At 42.4% G+C, this 19,374-nt stretch overlaps 1 protein-coding gene across 4 annotated transcripts in view; it reads right to left on the bottom strand.

Moving 5' to 3' along the window:
• CNOT1 (CCR4-NOT transcription complex subunit 1) overlaps positions 1 to 19,374 on the bottom strand; it is a 185,816-nt gene that overhangs the window by 15,468 nt on the left and 150,974 nt on the right. For 3 of the 4 annotated variants that reach the window (XM_081963630.1, XM_081963628.1, XM_081963627.1), the window contains exons 37-42: positions 18,734 to 18,842; positions 18,476 to 18,645; positions 16,485 to 16,737; positions 12,029 to 12,277; positions 9,016 to 9,179; positions 7,002 to 7,119 (exon numbers count right to left, since the gene is read on the bottom strand). In XM_081963630.1, the coding sequence (XP_081819756.1) occupies positions 7,002 to 7,119; positions 9,016 to 9,179; positions 12,029 to 12,277; positions 16,485 to 16,737; positions 18,476 to 18,645; positions 18,734 to 18,842 (1,063 nt within the window). The remainder of the gene's footprint in view (positions 1 to 7,001; positions 7,120 to 9,015; positions 9,180 to 12,028; positions 12,278 to 16,484; positions 16,738 to 18,475; positions 18,646 to 18,733; positions 18,843 to 19,374) is intronic. The other variant, XM_081963629.1, reaches the window with a different exon arrangement.

The following is a 19,374-nucleotide window of genomic DNA, read 5'->3' as shown; positions in this document are numbered from 1 at the left end:
TTCCGCCAGGATCTTCTGGACGACCAGCGATACAATCGGCAGAGGTGGAAAGGCACAGAGGAGGCCCTCCGGCCACGGGCTCTGGAGGGCATTGGTGCCTTCCGCTCCTGGTACCTGGAAACTGGTGTGGAATCGTGGCAGGTGTGCATTGTCAGATTGAGCGAACAGGTCCACCTGCAGTTGGCCGAAGCGGTGGGACAGTTCTTGGAATAGGGCAGGGTGCAAACGCCACTCCGCCTGATCCACCGTGGCCCTGCTCAACCAGTCTGCCTGGACGTTCGTAGTGCTCAGTATGTGTTCCGCTTGGACTGACAGCAGATGGTTCTCCGCCCAGTGGTGTAGGCGTTCTGCTTCCATCATCAGGGATTTGGACCTCGTGCCCCCTTGGAGGTTGACATACGTCTTGGAGGCCACGTTGTCGGTGAGTATCAGTACATGGTTGGATGTGACCAAGTCTCGGAACTCGCGGAGGGCTAGGCGGATATCCCGTAGCTCAGCCAATTGCTGCTGTTGCTCAGCTCCTGGACAGTCCAATGGCCTTGCGCCACTCGATCCAGAGTGTGGGCCCCCCACCCAAATTTATTCGCATCCATTGTTAACCACAATCCGCTCCGGTTCCTTGAAGAGGCATCCCTTGAGGATGCGGGACGACATCCACCAACGGAGCGACAGGGACACCTTGGTCGGTAAGCGAACCCTGACCTGAGAGTGACTGATGTGAGCCCTTTGGAATGGGAGGAGATACCACTGCAGTGGTCGTGCGTGGAACTTTGCCCAAGGAACAACATCTATGCAAGCTATCATCTTCCCTAGAAGTTGGGATAATACGTGAGGGAAGGGGACCTCTGATTGAGCATTTGACTCACCAGGGACTGCAGGCTCTGCTGTCTCTCTCTCTCGGGACACCACACAAGACTCCAAATCAATGATTGTCCCGAGATGTAACAGGGACGTGGTCGGTTGCAGGTGGCTCTTTGGAAAGTTTAGAACAAATCCGTGATCCTGCAGGGTGTCGATCATCAGCTGTAAGTCGCGACAAGCCTGGCCTCAGGAAGAAGATAAGACTAAGATGTCATCGAGATAACAATTGACTCTTATGGGAACCGACCTCAGCGAAGCTGCGATTACTGCTAGTAGTTTGGTGAAGGTCGCAGGGCCGATGATAGGCCAAATGGCAGGGCGCGGTACTGGAAATGGGGCTTCGCGAAGTGGAAGCGCAGAAACCTTCGAAGGGCCGGATGTATTGGCGTGTGTAAGTATGCCTCCTTGATGTCGATGGAGGTGAGGAGATTGCCTTGGTGAATGCTTGCCAGTATGCTTTTGAGTGATTGCGTTTTGAATTTTTGGTATTTTAGGTAGAAATTGAGCCGTTTCAAGTCTAGGATGGCCCGCCATCCTCCCGAGGTCTTGGGAACTAGGAAGAGTATGGAATAGAACCCTAGACCCTCCTGTCCCCGTGGCACCTGTTCTATTGCCCTGATGGAAATGAGGTGCTGGATTTCCGTGTCCATCAGGCACCGCTTCACTTGGCACCTGGGCACCGGGCATTTGATGAAACGCCTCGGGGGAATGGCCAGGAACTCCAGAGTGAGGCCCAGCCTCACGGTCTGAAGAGCTCAAATGTCTGAGGTCGTGGTTTCCCATTGGTGGGCGAAGGTGGTTAAATGCCCGCCAATAGGGCCACCCTCTAGTGAGTCAACGGTACCTACGAAAGGACCAGTTGTTGGCGTCACGAAAGGGCCGCCGGGTCTGGGCCTGCTGTTGGTGCTGGTTTCTACCTCTGTCCCTAGTATTGGCTCTGTCCTGAAACCTGTCCTGGGACTGAGAAAAGGACCTATTAGATAAAAGGGTGTAGGAGAGGGATGAGTACCCCGACTCCCCAAAACAAAAGGGCTGCCTTCAAGGATATGGTTGTTGCCTCCGATCCATGCGCCTAGCGGTCGAAGGCAGCATCTTTTGCTTGTCCCTCATTTCAATCAGTATAGGATCCAGCGCTCCACCAAATAGGGAACCACCCTTGAAGAGGGTGGAGGCAAGGCGCCATTTGGATTGTACGTCTGCCTGCCAATGGCGTAGCCATAACAGGCGATGAGAAGCTATGTTGGATGCCACAGCTTGGGATGCGAACTTGGCCGCATTGAGCCTGGCATCCGAGGAGAATTCCAAAGCCGCCATCAGTTTGACCACATCCTGATGAAGGCGCAGGTCCTCTGGACCTAACCTCTCCTGTAGCTGTCTTAACCAAACTAAGGAAGTTCTATTGAAGAACGAGGCCGCCGTAGCGGCATGCAATGCCCAGGCAGCCACCTGGTGCGTTTTGCAAATAACGAGCTCCGCCGTAGCGGTCCTCAGCCTTCAATCCCTCCGAAATCTTGGATGGAATAAGGGCTGGGGAAGCCAAGGCCGCTACAGGTGGGTCAACAGTGGGAAACTTTAAAATGGTGTCCAATTCCGGAGTGGAAGCATAAAGCTTTCTATCGCCATTGCTGGGGGGCGAAACTGTGGTGGGCTGGGACCACTGTTTCTGGATTACGTCCAGAAACAATTTGGATAATGGAATAGCCTCCTGTTCTTGTACCTGTTCGGCGAACAAGTGCTCCATGGGATCAAGGCCCACGTCGGTGGCCTGGGTGCTTGCTCCCCCCAAATTGGAGGTGGCCTTGGCTTTGTAAAGAAGAGATTTGAATAGGGCTGGTTTGAAGAGGCCCGAGAAAGGAACTTTATCCTGAACCACACCTTCATCATCCGATAATTCCAAATCCTAAATCTCACCTTCCTCCCCTAAAACAGACCGTTCGCTGTAGATGGAAGGCAAGGGAGATGGGGGGGCCATCCTGAGTAGTGGCTAATTCCCTGGCAGAATTCACATTCCTAGGGCGTTGACTTCTACGCTGTCATTATGCATCCACTCCCCTAGATATGGCAGTGGCAATCATGTACCTGAGCCCAGGGGAGAGATCAAATTCTGGGGCATCCTCCGGTCTGCTGCCAGCAGCCGTGGGAGTAAAGGTGGCTGAGGCCCCTGAACAGGAGGGGGCTGGATCTGAGCTGGCCCCAGGAGAATCAGACTAGCCCTGAAGGCCTGAGTCAGATCCTGCAGTTGTAAGATCCTGAGGGAGGGGGAGGTCTGGGGACCAACCTTGAATTCCAACTAGGCCGGAGGTAGAAGGCCCTTCAGGCAGCAGGATGGGGGGAGGCCTGGGAGTTGAGGGATCCCTAGACCCGTTCTTGGACTTACTGGTGCGGTTAGCGGCCCTGGCAGGAGCTGCTGAGGTGGCGCGGGGCCTGAGGTTGGTGGAAGCCCTACCCACTCTAGATGAGGCCCCAGTGGCATCGGAGGACAACTGAGGAGAGGTGGAAGCCCCAGCGCTGCCCCCGACAATAGAACGATCCACCATGTAGTTAAGTTGAAAGGGCTCAAGCTCACGGTCACTGAAATGCCAAATGTCGATTGCAATCGAAACAGGAGGCCTTGAGAGATCAAACTAGTGCTCCAGTAGAATGGTGGCGAACTGACCTCCATGGAGCAATGAATGTGGTGAGTCTATGTCACTGCGGGCGGGAAACTGAAGCCACGGCCAGCCGGACTGGTTGTCTGGAGCGAAAAAGGGCTCCAAAATGGCCACCGCAACCAACAGCAAAGGGAGATTCAAATCGGCGAGGTACAAAGGCCATCGCCAGAATGGAGAACGCCTGCCTCGATTCTTGCCAGCGACCGCAGCTGCGGCCTCCAGAGGCTCTGATGGGAGGGGGGCGGCAGACAGTGATGAGAGCGGACGGCGGGGGAAGCGAACCGATCCCCAACCGCGGTAAGACAACACAAAGGCAGCGAAGCGACATTCCCACAGTGAACAATGGCGCACCCCTGCCTCCAACAAGGAGGTTCCCTGGCCCCGAAGGCTCCGGGAATGCCAAAATCCACTCATCACTGTAACCGAAGAGAAATGAACCCTTTGCAGAGATATTTACCCTGAAGGGAACTCAATCCGGTGAAGTGGAATCCAAGCTGAAATAATAATGATGAATCTGTCTAGCAACCAGCCGAAATAATAATGATGAATTTGTTTAGTAACCAAGCTGAAATAATAATGATGATTTGTGAAATAATAATGATGAATTTGTCTAGTAACCTAGAGAGAATTATTTTGTGTCTCTTTAGGCTGGACTGAGTTAAAAAACTGAACCAGTCCAGTCAGAGGAGGCGTGGCCAGCAATTTGCATAACTCAGTCTCTAGGCTAATGGACAAAGCTAACCCATGCTTGGATTCCCCAAGCAGCGCACAGGAGAATAGGAAGATTCTAAGGATCTTCAAGGTCCCAGAAACCAATATAAAAGCATGCATTGGAGGAAAGTGGAACAATGAATTGGCTTGCCTGGATTGTTTTAATAAATGTTAAATTCATTTCCTACTCCGGGCAGCTTACAACAATAAAATGAAAAAAAAGTTTTAAAAAAAGAGTAAACATAACAATAATAAAACAATCAACAGAAGTACAATAATATGAAATTAAAATATTTTTGTCAAACTTGCCCAAAGAGTTACAGTAAAGCATACCAGAAGGTCTACCTCAATGGTTATATTGAATATAGCATTGTCCTATATTGGATGAAAAACCAAGAAACTTTGCTACAGTACATTGCAAACTTCTTTCATGATCCTTTGCTAATTCCCTACTTCAGCATCAGGTGTCAGTACAAACTGAACTGAGGCTAGAATCACAGCAGCTTTCAAAGCACAATTCTCTCATTTCAAAGCAAAGTAACTTTGATTCTTATGAAGCCTATGCTGAGATCAAAGGGGGGCTGTTTTCCATATTTAACTAAAGAGCACCAACCTGGGGCCCAAAAGTCTCAAATTAAGGAAGACTGAGAGGAGATTTTGATGGTCTTGATCTTGAAAAGTGCCAGGAACAAAGGGATGAATGACACAGGAAGATGGTCTGATTCCCAGCATCTGATTGAGGGAGCCTTTATCCATTCTATCTTGTTCAGGATGAAGGTTGCGACCACTTGACCACTGATTTCTTCAGTGTTGCACTTGAATGGTGCTGGGAAAGAACATGGGAAATCCCAGAACTTTTCTAATAATTTGAAACTGACAGCATGACGTGGAGGTCAATAGATAAAAATACATTCTGTGGTCTTCAAACCTTTCCCCCCACAGCTGGGTCAAGTGTTTGTGTGGCACGCTTGCACAGCAACAGCCTGCCAATGATTTGAAGAGCAGGTAGCAGTTGTGGCTAGAAAAGCTTTTATGCAGTTTATCATGTCTTGGATTAGGAATCCCTGTGCTCAGTCACTCAGGTCATCTCACGTTTAACGATTGCAACAAACTCTACATGGGGCTACCCTTGAAGAGTACTCGGAAGCTACAGTTGGCACAAAATTCAACTTTGTGCTCAGTTCTTGGGAGCCCTTTGCCACCTTCGTTAATTTAAAGTCAGTTTTAATGTTAATAATTATTTCAATATTTTAATGTTTTATTTTATTGATTTTGCTTTGTTGTTAGTCACGAGATGGGCATTGTATAAATTTAATAAATAAAAAAGGTGTCAGTGTATAAGCGTTCATGAATGGGAAGACATGGTAAAAGGTCAGCCAATGGAAACTGTGACCCAGATGGCTCGGAGCCTGGGCGTGGCTTAGGTTCACTGATCTGTATATACTGTATATGAGTGCTTCTCCGATTAGCTTCTGTGAGTTCTGGCTTCTGCTACAGGGGTATTGTATAAACGCATAATGCTTTATATTATTGTATATAAACATGTTTCTTTTATACATAAATCCTGCTGAATTATTTACTTGTGTGCTGTTTGGATTACTGCAAATTCTAATAAAAGGTTACAGGTATTCATTATGCATTTATCTCTATGGCACATAGTCCTTCAATCAACCAACCAGAATAGACCTTGGAGATCTTCTAGTCCAGCTCAAGTAGAAGATCCTGTATCATTTCAGACAAGTGACTGTCCAGTCTTTTCTTAAAAAATCCCCAGCAGTGAAGCACCCACAACTTCTAAAGGCAAGCAGTTCCGCTGCTCAATTGTCCTCATGGTTAGACAGTTTCTCCTTAATTCCAGGTTGCCTCTCTCCTTGATTAGTTTCCCTCCATTGCTTCTTGTTCTGCCTCCTGGTGCTTAAGATAATAAATTGACCCCTCTTCTTTGTGGCAGGTCCTCAAATACTGGAAGACTGCTATCATGTTACTCCTAGTCCTTCTTTTCTCTAGATTGGCCAAACCCAAATCCTGCAACTAAAACTGCATGTGTTTTAGTCTCCAGGCCTTTAATCATCTTACTTGCTCTTCTTTATACTTTTTCCACTCAACATATTTTTTTGTAATATGGTGACCAAAACTGGATGCAGTATTCCAGCTGTGGCCTTACTAAGGCTTTATAAAGTGGGACTAATACTTCACGTGATTTAGATTCTATGCCTCTGTTTATACATTGTTGCATTAGTTTTTTGCTATTTTCTTCTTTCTTATGATGATTACTAAAAGCAACTCGCAGGGAAAAAGAACATTCCTAGTCCACTGAACAGATAAAGATGTGCTACGGAGGGGATGAGCTGGATCCAGCCTCAAGCTGGCAGTTCTGTTGAGAAGGCCTTGTTCCTGTATAAACAGTTAATTTCTATGAATGGGCTCTCTATGTACAAAACTTGTAAATGATTTAACTTGTTTTAACCATGAAGCAAAATTGAGTTTTGATATCTTAAAATGAACAGACTAAACTTCTTCACCACTTCCATATGGCAAGCTCTTCAACCTTGGGAACTTTTAAGACTTGTGGACTTCAACTCCCAGAGTTGAGAGATTTCTGGGAATTGAAGTTCACAAGTCTTAAAGTTCCCAAGGTTAGAGATCCCTGTCTTATGAAAAGATAGGAAGTAATTATATTAAACATCATACAGCCATATAACCCAAATCTACAACCAAGATTCATTTTGATACTCTGCCAAAGCTTCATAAGTAAGAAAAGATAAACTACAGCCACACCTTCTGCTGTGGTGTATGTGCCAGCATCCTTGCAATAAATATCCGATGGGAGATCAGTTCTAACCAAGCATAAACAAAACCTGGAGCTTTTGTAGGTCGCAGGATGTGAAATGTATTGCTAAAATAAAAATATAGTGATCAGTGCAATATTAACCAGTTAAAAATCTGCATTATAATCTGAGATCATCATCAATAACAGCAACAAATGGAAACTATAATATAAATAGCTTTTTCTAAAAATAAAAAGCTGACTTTTATATCACATTATACCATAGAAATATAAATGTAAATATCATTAGATGAAAAGAGAAAACCAGAAATTTCAGAAACCAATTTTCATGGTCTCTGGAAAAAAGTATTTTAAAAAGTTATTCCTTCTCTTGAAGACCTTATGTTCCAAATTATATCAGTATTATCAGATCACAACATATAGATAAATTAAAATAGATACAATTTTCTTTAAAAGCATACTAAATCATTCTCTAAGAAATGAAGTTGACTCAAAAGCAATTAAATCTACTATCTCTTTATTTAAGAGGCAATCTCATAATAAAAGTGCATTGAAAGGTAGTCCTCAACTTATAACCTGACAGTTTCATGACTGCTCAGTTACAAAGGCACCAAAAAGGGACTTATGGCTGGTTCTTGCACTTAGGACCGCTGCAGCATCTCCATGCTGAAATAATCAAAATTTAGGCATTTGACAACCGGCATGTATGTAAATTGGTTGCAGCATTCCAGGCATACAATAATCGCCATTGTGACCTTCCTAGCTGGCTTCTGACAAGCAAAGTCAAAGGTTTACTTAATGATGAGATTCACTCAACAACTGAATGATTCACTCAAAAACCATGGCAAAAAAGTTGTAAAATCAGGCATGAGTCACTTAACAATGGCTTGCTTAGCAACAGAAAATCTGGTCCCGATTGTTGTAAATTGAGGACTACCTGTATTGCAACTTCAATTTTAATTGCTAGGTCCATAAAACCATCTCTAATATACCAACCAGACTTGCTTTTCATATATTGCTATTTCTATATTTCCACAAATGCTTTTACCTTTCCATTTGGTTTCTATTTGGTTAATAAAGTGGTTTGAGTAATGAATCTTTACTTACTGAGGGACAGTAAGTAAGCACAAGAGGAGCATTTGATCACCTCTGCCCATCATCTCCCCTCAGTGACGTGCGGTGAGGTTTATGGCTGGTGACGTCATCAGGAAGGCGGGGAATGGGACCACGTGTGCTGGAGGCTGAGGCTGCCTCAGACTCCAGCACACGTGATCCCATTCCCCGCCTTCCTGAGCGTGCTCCGCCGGCTCGCGCTCTGCAGTCCTCGAAAGCAACTGGGGAATGACGAGAACCTTCCTGCCTCTGCTGGATTTCACGCACTCCTCGCGACTGCAATATGCAGTCGCGAGGAGCGTGCGAAGTCCAGCAGAGGCAGGAAGGTTCTCGTTGTTCCCCAGTCGCTTTCGTGGCTTCGTCATCCGGGAGCGGCGACAACATTTCTGCCTCCACAGCTCCCGGGCGCGGCAGGAACGGATGTAGCCAGAGTGACGCCGAGGTGGTCCGGGCGGACGAAAGAGCGAGCGAGGCAGCCTGATCCTCGGTCACTCGCCCGCCGGACTGCCTTGGCGCCACTCTGGCTACCTCCGTCCGGCCGCACCCAGGAGCTGCGGAGGCAGAAATGTTGTCGGCGCTCCCAGATGACGAAGCCACGAAAGCGACTGGGGAACGATGAGAACTTTCCCCCAGTCGCTTTCGTGGCTTCGTCATCCGGGAGTGCTGACAACATTTCTGCCTCCGCAGCTCCCGGGCGCGGCCGGATGGATGTATATAATATTATATATATATATAGTATATAATATTATATACTATTATTTCATGAAGAGAGGTGAGGCTCTGCCTCCCCTGCCCGCTCGTCCCTGTCTCCCCTGCTTATAAAAGAGATAGCCCTGTAACTCTGGCTTATTGCCACATGCTGTCTGTTTTCAGGGGCTCTTCTGCACTTACCAGAAAGCTGTGAGGGTCTGAAAGTTAATAGTTTCCAGGACATGTTCAGGAGCATTTAATTCTAACAGTAACATGATGAAAATGCGGTGGTAGGGAAGTTGCTGAAATTCACTCTGACGAACATCATGATCCTGCAAAAGGACTCCCACTACTATCCCAAGAACCTGTAAATGCAAAGGAATGAATTGACTCGGCATGTGATAAAATCACTTTGAAATTCTACCTTCTACAAAGATAGAATTAGAGAAAACCCTTATAAATAACAGTTTGTGGAATATTTTATTTTTAAATGTTAAAAATATTTTATTTGAGGGAATATTTCCCCTTTATCTGGTTGTAGATATCTATGGCAAAGTGATAAAATACTTATCCATTCTTTTATTTTTCCCTTATTTAACAGAGAGCACGAATTCATCTCATATTCATAAATATATTCCTTAAGTAGTCAAAACATTTACTATCTGGAGAACGAGCCAGATGTTGCGATGACACAACGTGCGGTCTCGATAGTCCGAAACCGCCGTTGATTCTTTTACCAGCTGCACGGTCCGTATGAATCTAAACCGTCCCAGAGAGAAAGTGACAGGGAGACAAATCCCACCGCAAAGTCCCTGATTGACCCAAGGAAAGTTCTCCAAGCTGGCGGTAAGCAGACAGCCCCCAGGCTGACAAAGTCGGAGACGGCTCCCGAAAGAAGGCAGTGAAAGTGAGTCCAGCTGGTGATATTTTTTTTTCTTTGAGAATGATTGCCCAAAGATTTTTTTTTAAAAGATAAATTAGTCCTTTAAGCAAAAGAATAAAGCGGCGAAATTTATCTTTATTGGACTGTCTTAGAAAGGTTTTTTTCCCCCGCTTCTATGTAACAGCATTTTGTGGATTGAAGTGATTGGAATGCTTCCCGTTTCTCCTCTTAAGTGAATGAATTGATTTTTTCTCCTAATCTGTGCTACCTATATTTTTTGGCTGATCTAAAACTTTTTTTCACTTTAATAATCCTTCCTCTTACTGACTGATTATTAAATTTTATTAAAGACACTTAGAGATTTTTGTTCTCCTTAAGCTTGATACAAATAAGAGAAAGTTGAATCTGCCATTTGGAAGCCAAAACTTGTTTTTTTTCTCTTTTTGAAACAATATCCTTTGCTCTATTTTCTCTGAGTTTGTTGACATTGTAACTAGAGGGTTTGCAGCTTGTCTGTAGAGACTGATACCGGCTCAAGGACACAAACTGTTTTCTTGCAGGTGTCTTTGTGGAATATTTTGGACAAGGGAAGGGAAAGAAAAGAAAAGATAGAACCCTCATTTTTTTTTCTTCTTGAAAAAATTAAGAGGATCTTATATTTAAGGAAATTTAAAACAAAAATATTTTTATACATAAAAGAGATATTGAAGGCGAGAGTGGCAGTGGATTTTAAACTTTTTCTTTTCTTCTGGGAAATATGCATTCATATACAGATGAAGAAACCCTAAGCTACCAGGATTTTTTGGATGGAATTCTAAAGATATTGGAAGGATTTGAGAGGTTTGATAAGAAGTTAGATAGATTATTGTCTGGCACAATAAAAGATGAAGGGACTGGAGCCTCAAAAATTAAAGAAGAGAGTGAAGAAATAGAAGATAAAGACAAGATAACAGATGAACCTAATAATGGAGCATCTATGAGTGAAAGTGGAAAGGAGGGAACATGGAAAAGTGAATATGATTATTATTACATACTTGAAGATCTGGAGCTCTACCCCCCTTGTCAAGATATGGATTTGATGATGGAATTAAGAAGAGAAACAGCTTTAGAAAATCATCAGATAATTAAAGACATGCCAATTTTAATACCAATTCAAGGGCAACAAGACTATATGAGAGATCTTTCAAGCAAAAAAGTGCAGAGAGAAATTTTTAAAAACTTTATAAAGAAGTTTATAAGAGAATTGACACAACTGGCTAAAGAGATAAGACAGTTTTGTTCCTGGAAAGACACAGGCTGATGATGAAGGTTGATAACTCAAAACTTAGTTAACCTTTGGTGATTAATAAGTAGGATTTCTTAGACACTTTTAGAATGTTTTCTTTAAAATGTTTTTTGTTAATTAATAACTCATTATGATAATAATAATGAAGTAATAATCTCAATTATTAAAAATAATTTGGATATAAACTGTCAATTGCGACCTGGGGAAAAGATTTATCAATTTCATTAATATATTTTTGTTTAGATTTTATTATAAAGATGTAATTTTTCTTGGGCACTTATAAACTTTACTAACAAACTTTTGCTTAGACTTTATTATAAAGATGTAATTTTTCTTGGGTCGGTGGAGAGGAGATGTGATATAAATGACAAAAAATTTTTTCCTGTTTTTTTCTTTAGATAACTATAATAACAATAAGAAAATATTAATGGATAATGTTTAATGATTTTTATATGTCTTGGCATTGGTAAAAGCAATTAGATATAAGCCTTAGATAGTGAGTTGGAATAAAAAAGGGAATATGCTATAAAAGGGTAATTATTGGAGTTTTATAGGAATAGCTAATGAATGCCAGTAGATGGTTGTGTCTTCAAGTGCAAATGATTCTAGATAAAAGCATATTTAAATAATTATAGCTAAATGAGAATGATGGTATATTGATGGTAAAATGCATAAAGATCTTCGATTTTAAAATGTAAATTAAAAATATGAAGGATGTATAGTAACGCACGAAATTCATTTGTAACCAATTGACATGCTTTCTACAAGATGTAATGAAGAATGGTTTTTTTTTTGTATTTTTGTTTAATTAAAACAATAAAAAAAATTCTAAAAAAAAACATTTACTATCTAATAGCAATCCATACAGGTATGCCAGTATTCCACAGGCTAAGGGTCAGAAACACTGAATTTCTCAACAGGTAGGTATGCAATACCAATTTAAACACTTCGTGTTTGTAACACCATGATGTGTTAGTGGAATAATGTCAATGTTTTATAGCTCCCCACACCGCTTATCATCTGGGGAAAATAAGGACACCACTAACCTTATTAAGCAGGTTGATTTTTGTGACTGTGTTGGTAGCCTCTCCAGAGTGCTTCACCAAGAGTGCAATAAGGCGCACAAAGGCATCCAGGTTGTGATAGCACTTGGCACGGATCATAGTGGGGTTTGCAGCAGGGTTGTGCTGCTGCTCAGCTTGAGCACGATAGCTGATTTCAACACACATTTCAGTGCAAAGGCGGAAGAATCTTGTGATCAAGTCATCAGTTTTCAGGATTCCTTGTTGATGCATCTGTTTGGGGATGGTAATGAATTCATATTTAACAAAATTTATTTTTAATAAAAACAAGTATTGATGTTCTACAGAACATGTTGGAAGGCAGTGAGTATAATGGGCTAATGATGGATTAAATCTCAGCATTCTGCTCACTAGGTGTCGCTGCTTTAGCAGAGTAAGGAAGATATTCAGAGATTATTCACACCCTGGACAGTGTCTCTTTGCACTTCTACCTTCGAAGCATAGCCAGCCGAACAAATAGGTTTAAAAATAGTTTCTATCCTTGGGCTTTCAGATTCTTAAAACACAACCACAATCACTCTACGCACACGCGGAAACATATGACTGGGTTCTCCCTTCCATAATTACTTGCATAGGCATTATTCTTTATACTATTTATGTTGTTTGTATTTTTTATCATGGATTGCACCAGTGAGGCTAAAGTCAATTTTGTTGTATACATGATGCTATACATTAACACTAGGGGTGCATCATCAATGTCAGTCATGAAGAACCAGGCAAGCACTGTGGAGCTGTGTGCTGGCTGGGAGGCCCACGGGGTCAGTTTGCCCTGTTGGTTGAGATCCTAATGCTACACCCTCATGGGGTAAGATAAAGGAAAGGTCATTCAGACCCAAGAAAAGATGGAAGGATCGCATCAAGGAAGGCATTGCCTTGAAGATGCCCTGGATTGACCCAAATGGAGATGGCTTTGCTGACAAGTGGACCCTGCTATAGCGTGGGAATAACACAGTCCTTATGGTCAGTCCTGCTGACAGAGGACCATTCCATGTCCCTGAAGAGAAAGGAAGACTGACAAGCAACTTGAGCACTTCTTGTGCGCTCTGAAGTGAGGCACCATTTATAGTAAGGAATGCTCTCAAGAGACTGAAGAAATTGATATTTCACTCATAATGAAGTATACAACATACAAACTACTTACTGACAATGACAGTATTTCAATGTCAACTTATTCAATAGCAATACCAAATTTGTTTATTCTAATAAAAACTTTTCAATTTACATGTAATGCTAAACTATGATAGACATTGCATACTGAATGCAAATATAATATTAATTATATATAACTGCACCATTTAAACAAATGAGAAAAGGGAATTAAAAGTATGTGGCCGGCTATGGATTCTAAATATCCTGGAGTTATAAAGCTAAGACAACAGAAATAAATATAATTTCATTCTTAAATTGATGCATACTATAAGTCATCTTCCACAAAGCACACCTGGGATATATACATTGTAAGAAGAGCAGAAAGGTAGCTTCACTAACACCGTTGCGGTGGACTCAGTAATAAAACATTCATATTCAAATACATTTTCAGACCAGTTAAGTATAGAACTTAATTTTGTTTCACCATATCGCACAAAATATTACCTTCAGGGAATGCTAGCAAGGTGTGGTACTTATCAATGCCAGCAAGTGAAACCTAGAGAGTTCATGAGCTCTACTAAAAGCCGCCATCATTTCCATTAAGAAAGCATTCACTAGTCTTTTATTGACTGAATTATTAATATTTATCTCACAGTGTTATTCTTTGAAGATGTAATCTTTCAGAATAAAATCTTATTTTTTGGAGGGTTCAGGGGGAATTTAATATAAACATGTTATAAAATCAATCTATACTGGAGCAAATTTAAAAAAAAACCAAAATGTTCAGGGTCAATCAGCATAGAAATTTGAGACAGGGTTTTTGCTTTACATCCCTTAGCTTATATCCCTGAAGTTTTTAAAAAACACTGTTAGCTCCTAATTTTTAACTTAAATGTTCAGTTTATTCTGTTATCTCTATTCCAACTGTGAACAAGGCATGCAAGTACCCCTCTTCAGAAAAAGGCTCTGAGCCAACAAGTAACAGATGAGCATGAAATGACAAAGGTGGATTTAAGAGCAATCTGAAGCAGTGGATATTAAATATATTCAGGTAAGGGTGGGTCTCTCTGCAAACATGTCTAATTTGTTTCATCCAACAATACTGTCAATTACTATCAGGGATCCTTGGTATTCTCTGAGCTTGGTTTTTTTCTTGCAGACATTTCATTGCCATGCTAGGTCACATCACCAGTGCTAGTAAGAAGTGGGGTTTGCTCTCAATTGATGTTCTAGTGCAGTGATGAACCTTTTCAGCACCAAGTGCCCAAACCGGAGCATGCCAGAGCCCTTGAAAGCTGAAGAGTACCTGGCAGGTTTCTGGCACGTGCATGGCTGCTGGCCAGCTGGTCTTTGCATGCGCTGGACACCCAAAGACTAGGTAGCCAGTGCACGCATGCACACTGGCTAGCTGGTCTTCGGGTTTCCAGCACGCCAGCACACGCAAAGACCAGCTGGCTGGCATGCATGCATGCACTGGAAACCAGAAGAGCAACTGGTGACAGCATGTGTGCCCAGAGAGAGCGCTCTGCATGCCACCTCTGGCACGCATGCCATAGGTTCGCCATCACGGTTCTAGTGGCTTACCCTGTCAGTGTTGGTGTGGGTGTAGAAGTTCTTTGGTGGGGCTGTTTACTGTTGGCCTGTGGCAGTTCCTTGGGGTATTGTTCACTTGATTATTGTCTGATTTTAATCTTGGAGTTACTCTATGCTCATCTGGGTACTGAAAAATGATGTGGAAGTGTTTTGGTCCTTTTGCTCCATTTTTGGCTTGTTGATTGTATCTTTTGCATAGTCTATAGACATTGTTTATGTTGCTTATGTCCATGTGTCTATTGATGGCTAATTTGTCAGAGTGCCAGGCTTCCAGAAATCCCTTAACGTTTTTGGACTTGGCTTGGTCTAGGATGGTCACAGTTTCCCAATTGAAACGATTGGTTCAGTCTGTCCATATTGACAATTATTATTTTATTTAACACTTTTCCACAGTAGGGTTGGCTGTCATTTGGTTGCTGAAGCCTCTGCAAAGTGCTCTGCAAGGTCAGCTGCATTTATAGTAGGGGCCAAAATTGTGGAAACCTTTTGGGAAAAGTATGTTTTTGAGGTTTGATGGCCAATAGCACTTTTTTGGGGAGTTTCAAATAATCATATTCCATTGCTGGAATGGCCTGGGAATAGCCATGACGACGTTAACCCAATTGAAAATCTATGGAGCCGACTAAAGAAACTTGTTAATCAGAATCGACCCAGCAATAAAATCCAATTAATAGAAGCAATCATTCAATCTTGATTTCACATTATAACAGCTGCAGAACTAAAAGACTTGATTAATTTCATGGGAATACATTTCAAGGCTGTAATTCATGCTAAAGGTTACCCAACTAAATATTAACTGACATAGTGATAATTTTTGTACTGTATATCTTGTTTTTTCTATAGTGATACTTTTTGTATATCTGGTTTTTTCCCCCATGTGTTTCACTTCTTTATTTCATAAAAGTTATTGCATTACATTCTTGATTAAATTATCTTTCTATTGATATATAATTTTATGGTACGACCCCCCCCCCAAGTGGTGTTATTAGCCTAGTTTTAGAAAATGCACTTTTCCCAAAAGGTTTACACAATTTTGGCTTGTACAACTTTAATTATTACCTCCTCCATGCATGTATGTATATGTATGTATATGTGTGTATTTTTATGTTTATACGTATGTATGTATATTTTATTGTACGCCGCCCCGAGTCCCTTGCGGAGAGGGTGCGGCTAACAAATTAAATTTCTATTTCTATTTCTATTTCTAAATGTGTCAGAATGGGAAAAAGATTGAATATATGGAGGACAACAGACAAGTTAACTGCATTGATTCATTTAATGTAATTATTTAATAGTTTTTGTTATAATCCCATCATGATCCCAAGGCGGCAGCCTACGCAAGGGTGTTGAAAGGAGCATCCTTAAGGGAAAAGGATCTGCCAGGCATTCCCAAAGTGGTCACCACAATACCTGTTCAGTTATTGTTGGCACCAAACTTTTACCAAAGCTTAGCAAACTTTGTTGACTTTGTTCTCCTTTGCTTTCTGCCTGTTTTCATTAGCATCCTGTAAAATGTTCTCTCTATTTATAACTTTACATGACTTAACTTTGTTTGCTATTTCATTTTTTTTAATTTTTGCTCTGCATCTAATTTAATCTTATAGTTTAATGATGAAAGTAGGTAATTTTCATTCAAACTATTTAATATGGAATTTAGTACAATGATGCGACAGAATTAATATACAATTCTTTACAAGTTCCATAATCATTATGTCATAGTTTTGTTGAAAAAAAGCACCTCTCTTTCCCCAAGTTCTACCTGTCCAACAAATGCAGAGAAGGCTTTGGTGCTGTCCCTGCCAGCGGCTGCAGAATGGTAAAGATTCACCCACTCCCTCAGGAGATACTCTGCCTTCTCCCTCAGGCCTGGAGGATCATCATATTCTGAGGCTTGAGAGATCCCAGAATGCATCATAAAGTTGGGACCACCATGAGCACGATCAATCATGGCTTCATAGTTGGATCGTACCACTTCCATCAACTGTGGCAACCTGTAAATATGAAAGTGGCATGGTCGGCTTCTGAACAGCTAGAGCCCATCCATAACATACATTATTTTAACACTTGCATCTCACATTTCCTCAACACATGCCATATACAGGTAAGCCCCAAGTTACAAATGTGCCTGCCAATTACATTGGTAACCCAAGGACTTGATCATGTTAAATGAACGTGATCCCTTCCTGCTTTCCCCAATGCATTTGTTAATTGAATGTGCCGTTAAGTGCACATGAGATATCTCAGGGTGGGGAAGACCATGGAGGGCCACTTGCTGGAACAGGCCACTTGCTTCTAAACACCCAAGGACTATCTCATGTTCCGCTTACAATCGCCCATCCCATTATCACTCACTCACTTACCTTTCAAGGAGTTCCAGAACAAGCTGACTGCACCTTCTTTCTCGTCAAGTGAGCTGTCTCCTCTCCAGCCTTTCTGCCACGGGATTTGCATGGCAGCATGGTTTTCTTGCTTGCTCCCGGTGCTCCAAAAGCAGAGCGGTAACAACAGAGGCAGAGTGGGGCAAGTGTGCTCTGCTCAGCTTGGTTGACTCACTGAGGTTGCCTGTGTAGGACACCCAATCCGCTTTTAGAGCGCCAGGCAGCCTTGGCGAGTCTAGAAGAGTACTTCAGGACTCCGTCCCCTGTGCAAAAGCCTCTGGTGTGAAGAACGGAAGTCTTCTGGGCATGATCTCATGCCCTTGCAGGACTCCTCGCTCCGCACTAAAAGCTTTTGCAAAGGGGATTTAAGCCTTTGGAGGCATGATCTCACACCACTGTCTGTGCAAAAAGCTTTCGCAACCGCTTCACCGGCGTCTGAGAAGATGTCAGCTTTTCTACCATATGGCCCTGACTCTGCAGATCTTCAAAAGGTAAGCAGGGAGTGATTGGTGAGGAGATGGGGACGAGCCTAGCAGGGCCAGTGCCTGTTAGGTACATGTTTTCGGGGTGCGGGGGTGGGGTGGGGAATAGGCAGGGGCAATGTTGCAGTCTCTCTGTGGTCAGTTGTAAGGATGAACAACTGCCATGGTGCTGCAACATTCGTAACTTTGGGACTGTGTCGTAAGTACTTTTGGGAGTGATGTCATTCAAACCATTGCTAAGTAAACTGTTGTAACTCAAGGACTACCTGTATTATCCTGTTTTTTTCTTCCAAAGGAAATTGACAAATTAACTAAGTCAAATGCATGAATGATAATAACAGGTAGCCCTCACATTATGACAATTGAGCCCAAAATTTCTGTTGCTGAGAGACATTTGTTAAGTTAGTAACACAGTTGTTAAGAAAATCTGGCTTCCCCATTGATTTTGCTTGTCAGAAGATCACAAAAGGTGATCACAGGACACTAGGACAATGTAACTGTCGTAAATATGAACCAGTTGTCTGGCATCTGAATTTTGATCACGTGACTATGAAGATGTTAGAATGGTCATAAGGGTGAAAAACAGTCACAATTCACTTTTTTCAGTGCCATTTTAACTTTGAATGGTCACTAAATGAACTATTATAAGGTGATGACTACCTGTATTAAGTATTGTGGACAACACAGTGAGCTTAAACAGATTCCAGATTGGATAGGATAGCATTCTCTGCCATTCCTGACCCAGGAAGAACATGGGGTGGGAATGACAGAGCAGCTATTTCTGCAAACAGCCAACAGACACACACACACACACACACACACACACACACACACACACACACACACACACACACATGCCTGAGCATTACCCTTCTGGAGCATTTCCTCTGGAGTGAGCATTTATCCTCATCAGAGTTTCAATGGTATGGAACAAATCTGCTTCTGTCATGTGAGCCACACTTCTCTCATCCACCAGCAGGATCTTCACCAGCTGCATTGCAAACGCCACTGCCATGTAGTTCAAGCCGTTCTCCATAGACTGTAAAGAGCAGATGACAAACAGAATGAGCCATTTCCATCCCAGAGCATCTGTATTGTCTTCATGAAAGCCAATGTCAACAACTCACCTGAGCCAGGTGAAGGTCATACTGTTGCATGTTAACTAGATGGTTACGAATCAGGAGCTCCACTGCTTCTACGTTGTATTTATATTCATCTCGACACTCAATTAGACATCTGGAAAATATTGTGACTTTCTCGTGTTAATTTAATTTTCTTCTAACTCTTATCAGGCAAAGATTGATTAATCTCTGCTTCACGTCTATTCAGCTTAAGCAGACACAGGTCATGTCTTGGCTTGCGGCGAGGAGGTCAGCAGGAAGTAGTAGCAAATCAGTTCTAGCTGAGCCGTCCACAAAGGACAGAAAACAGCTAAAACAAAACCATTTGGGTAATAATAAAACCACAAGCTTTACCTGCCACACAGCAATAACTTTCAAAGTAATGTCATTTGTTGTGACTTCAAAGGAAGGATTCAGAGGAAGTTAAAAAGAGAAAGATACTATAAGTAACTAAATGTCTATGGAGATTCTCAGGCATCCTGCTCATGGTTGTCCCAAAGGTATTTTTTTTCAAGAGGCAACTGAACGTTACGGTTTTTCTTTGAAAACATTTCGCTTCTCATCCAAGAAGCTTCTTCAGCTCTGACTGGATGGTGGGGAATGGAAGGATTCATACTCTTTGCAGACAACTGGTCATTTGCCTTCTT

Source organism: Natrix helvetica, assembly GCF_964273705.1.
Source record: "Natrix helvetica genome assembly, chromosome: 10".
In the NCBI taxonomy this organism is placed as follows: domain Eukaryota; kingdom Metazoa; phylum Chordata; class Lepidosauria; order Squamata; family Natricidae; genus Natrix; species Natrix helvetica.
The sequence above is the reverse complement of the archived record's forward strand: the minus strand, read 5'-3'. Positions and strand labels throughout refer to the sequence as shown.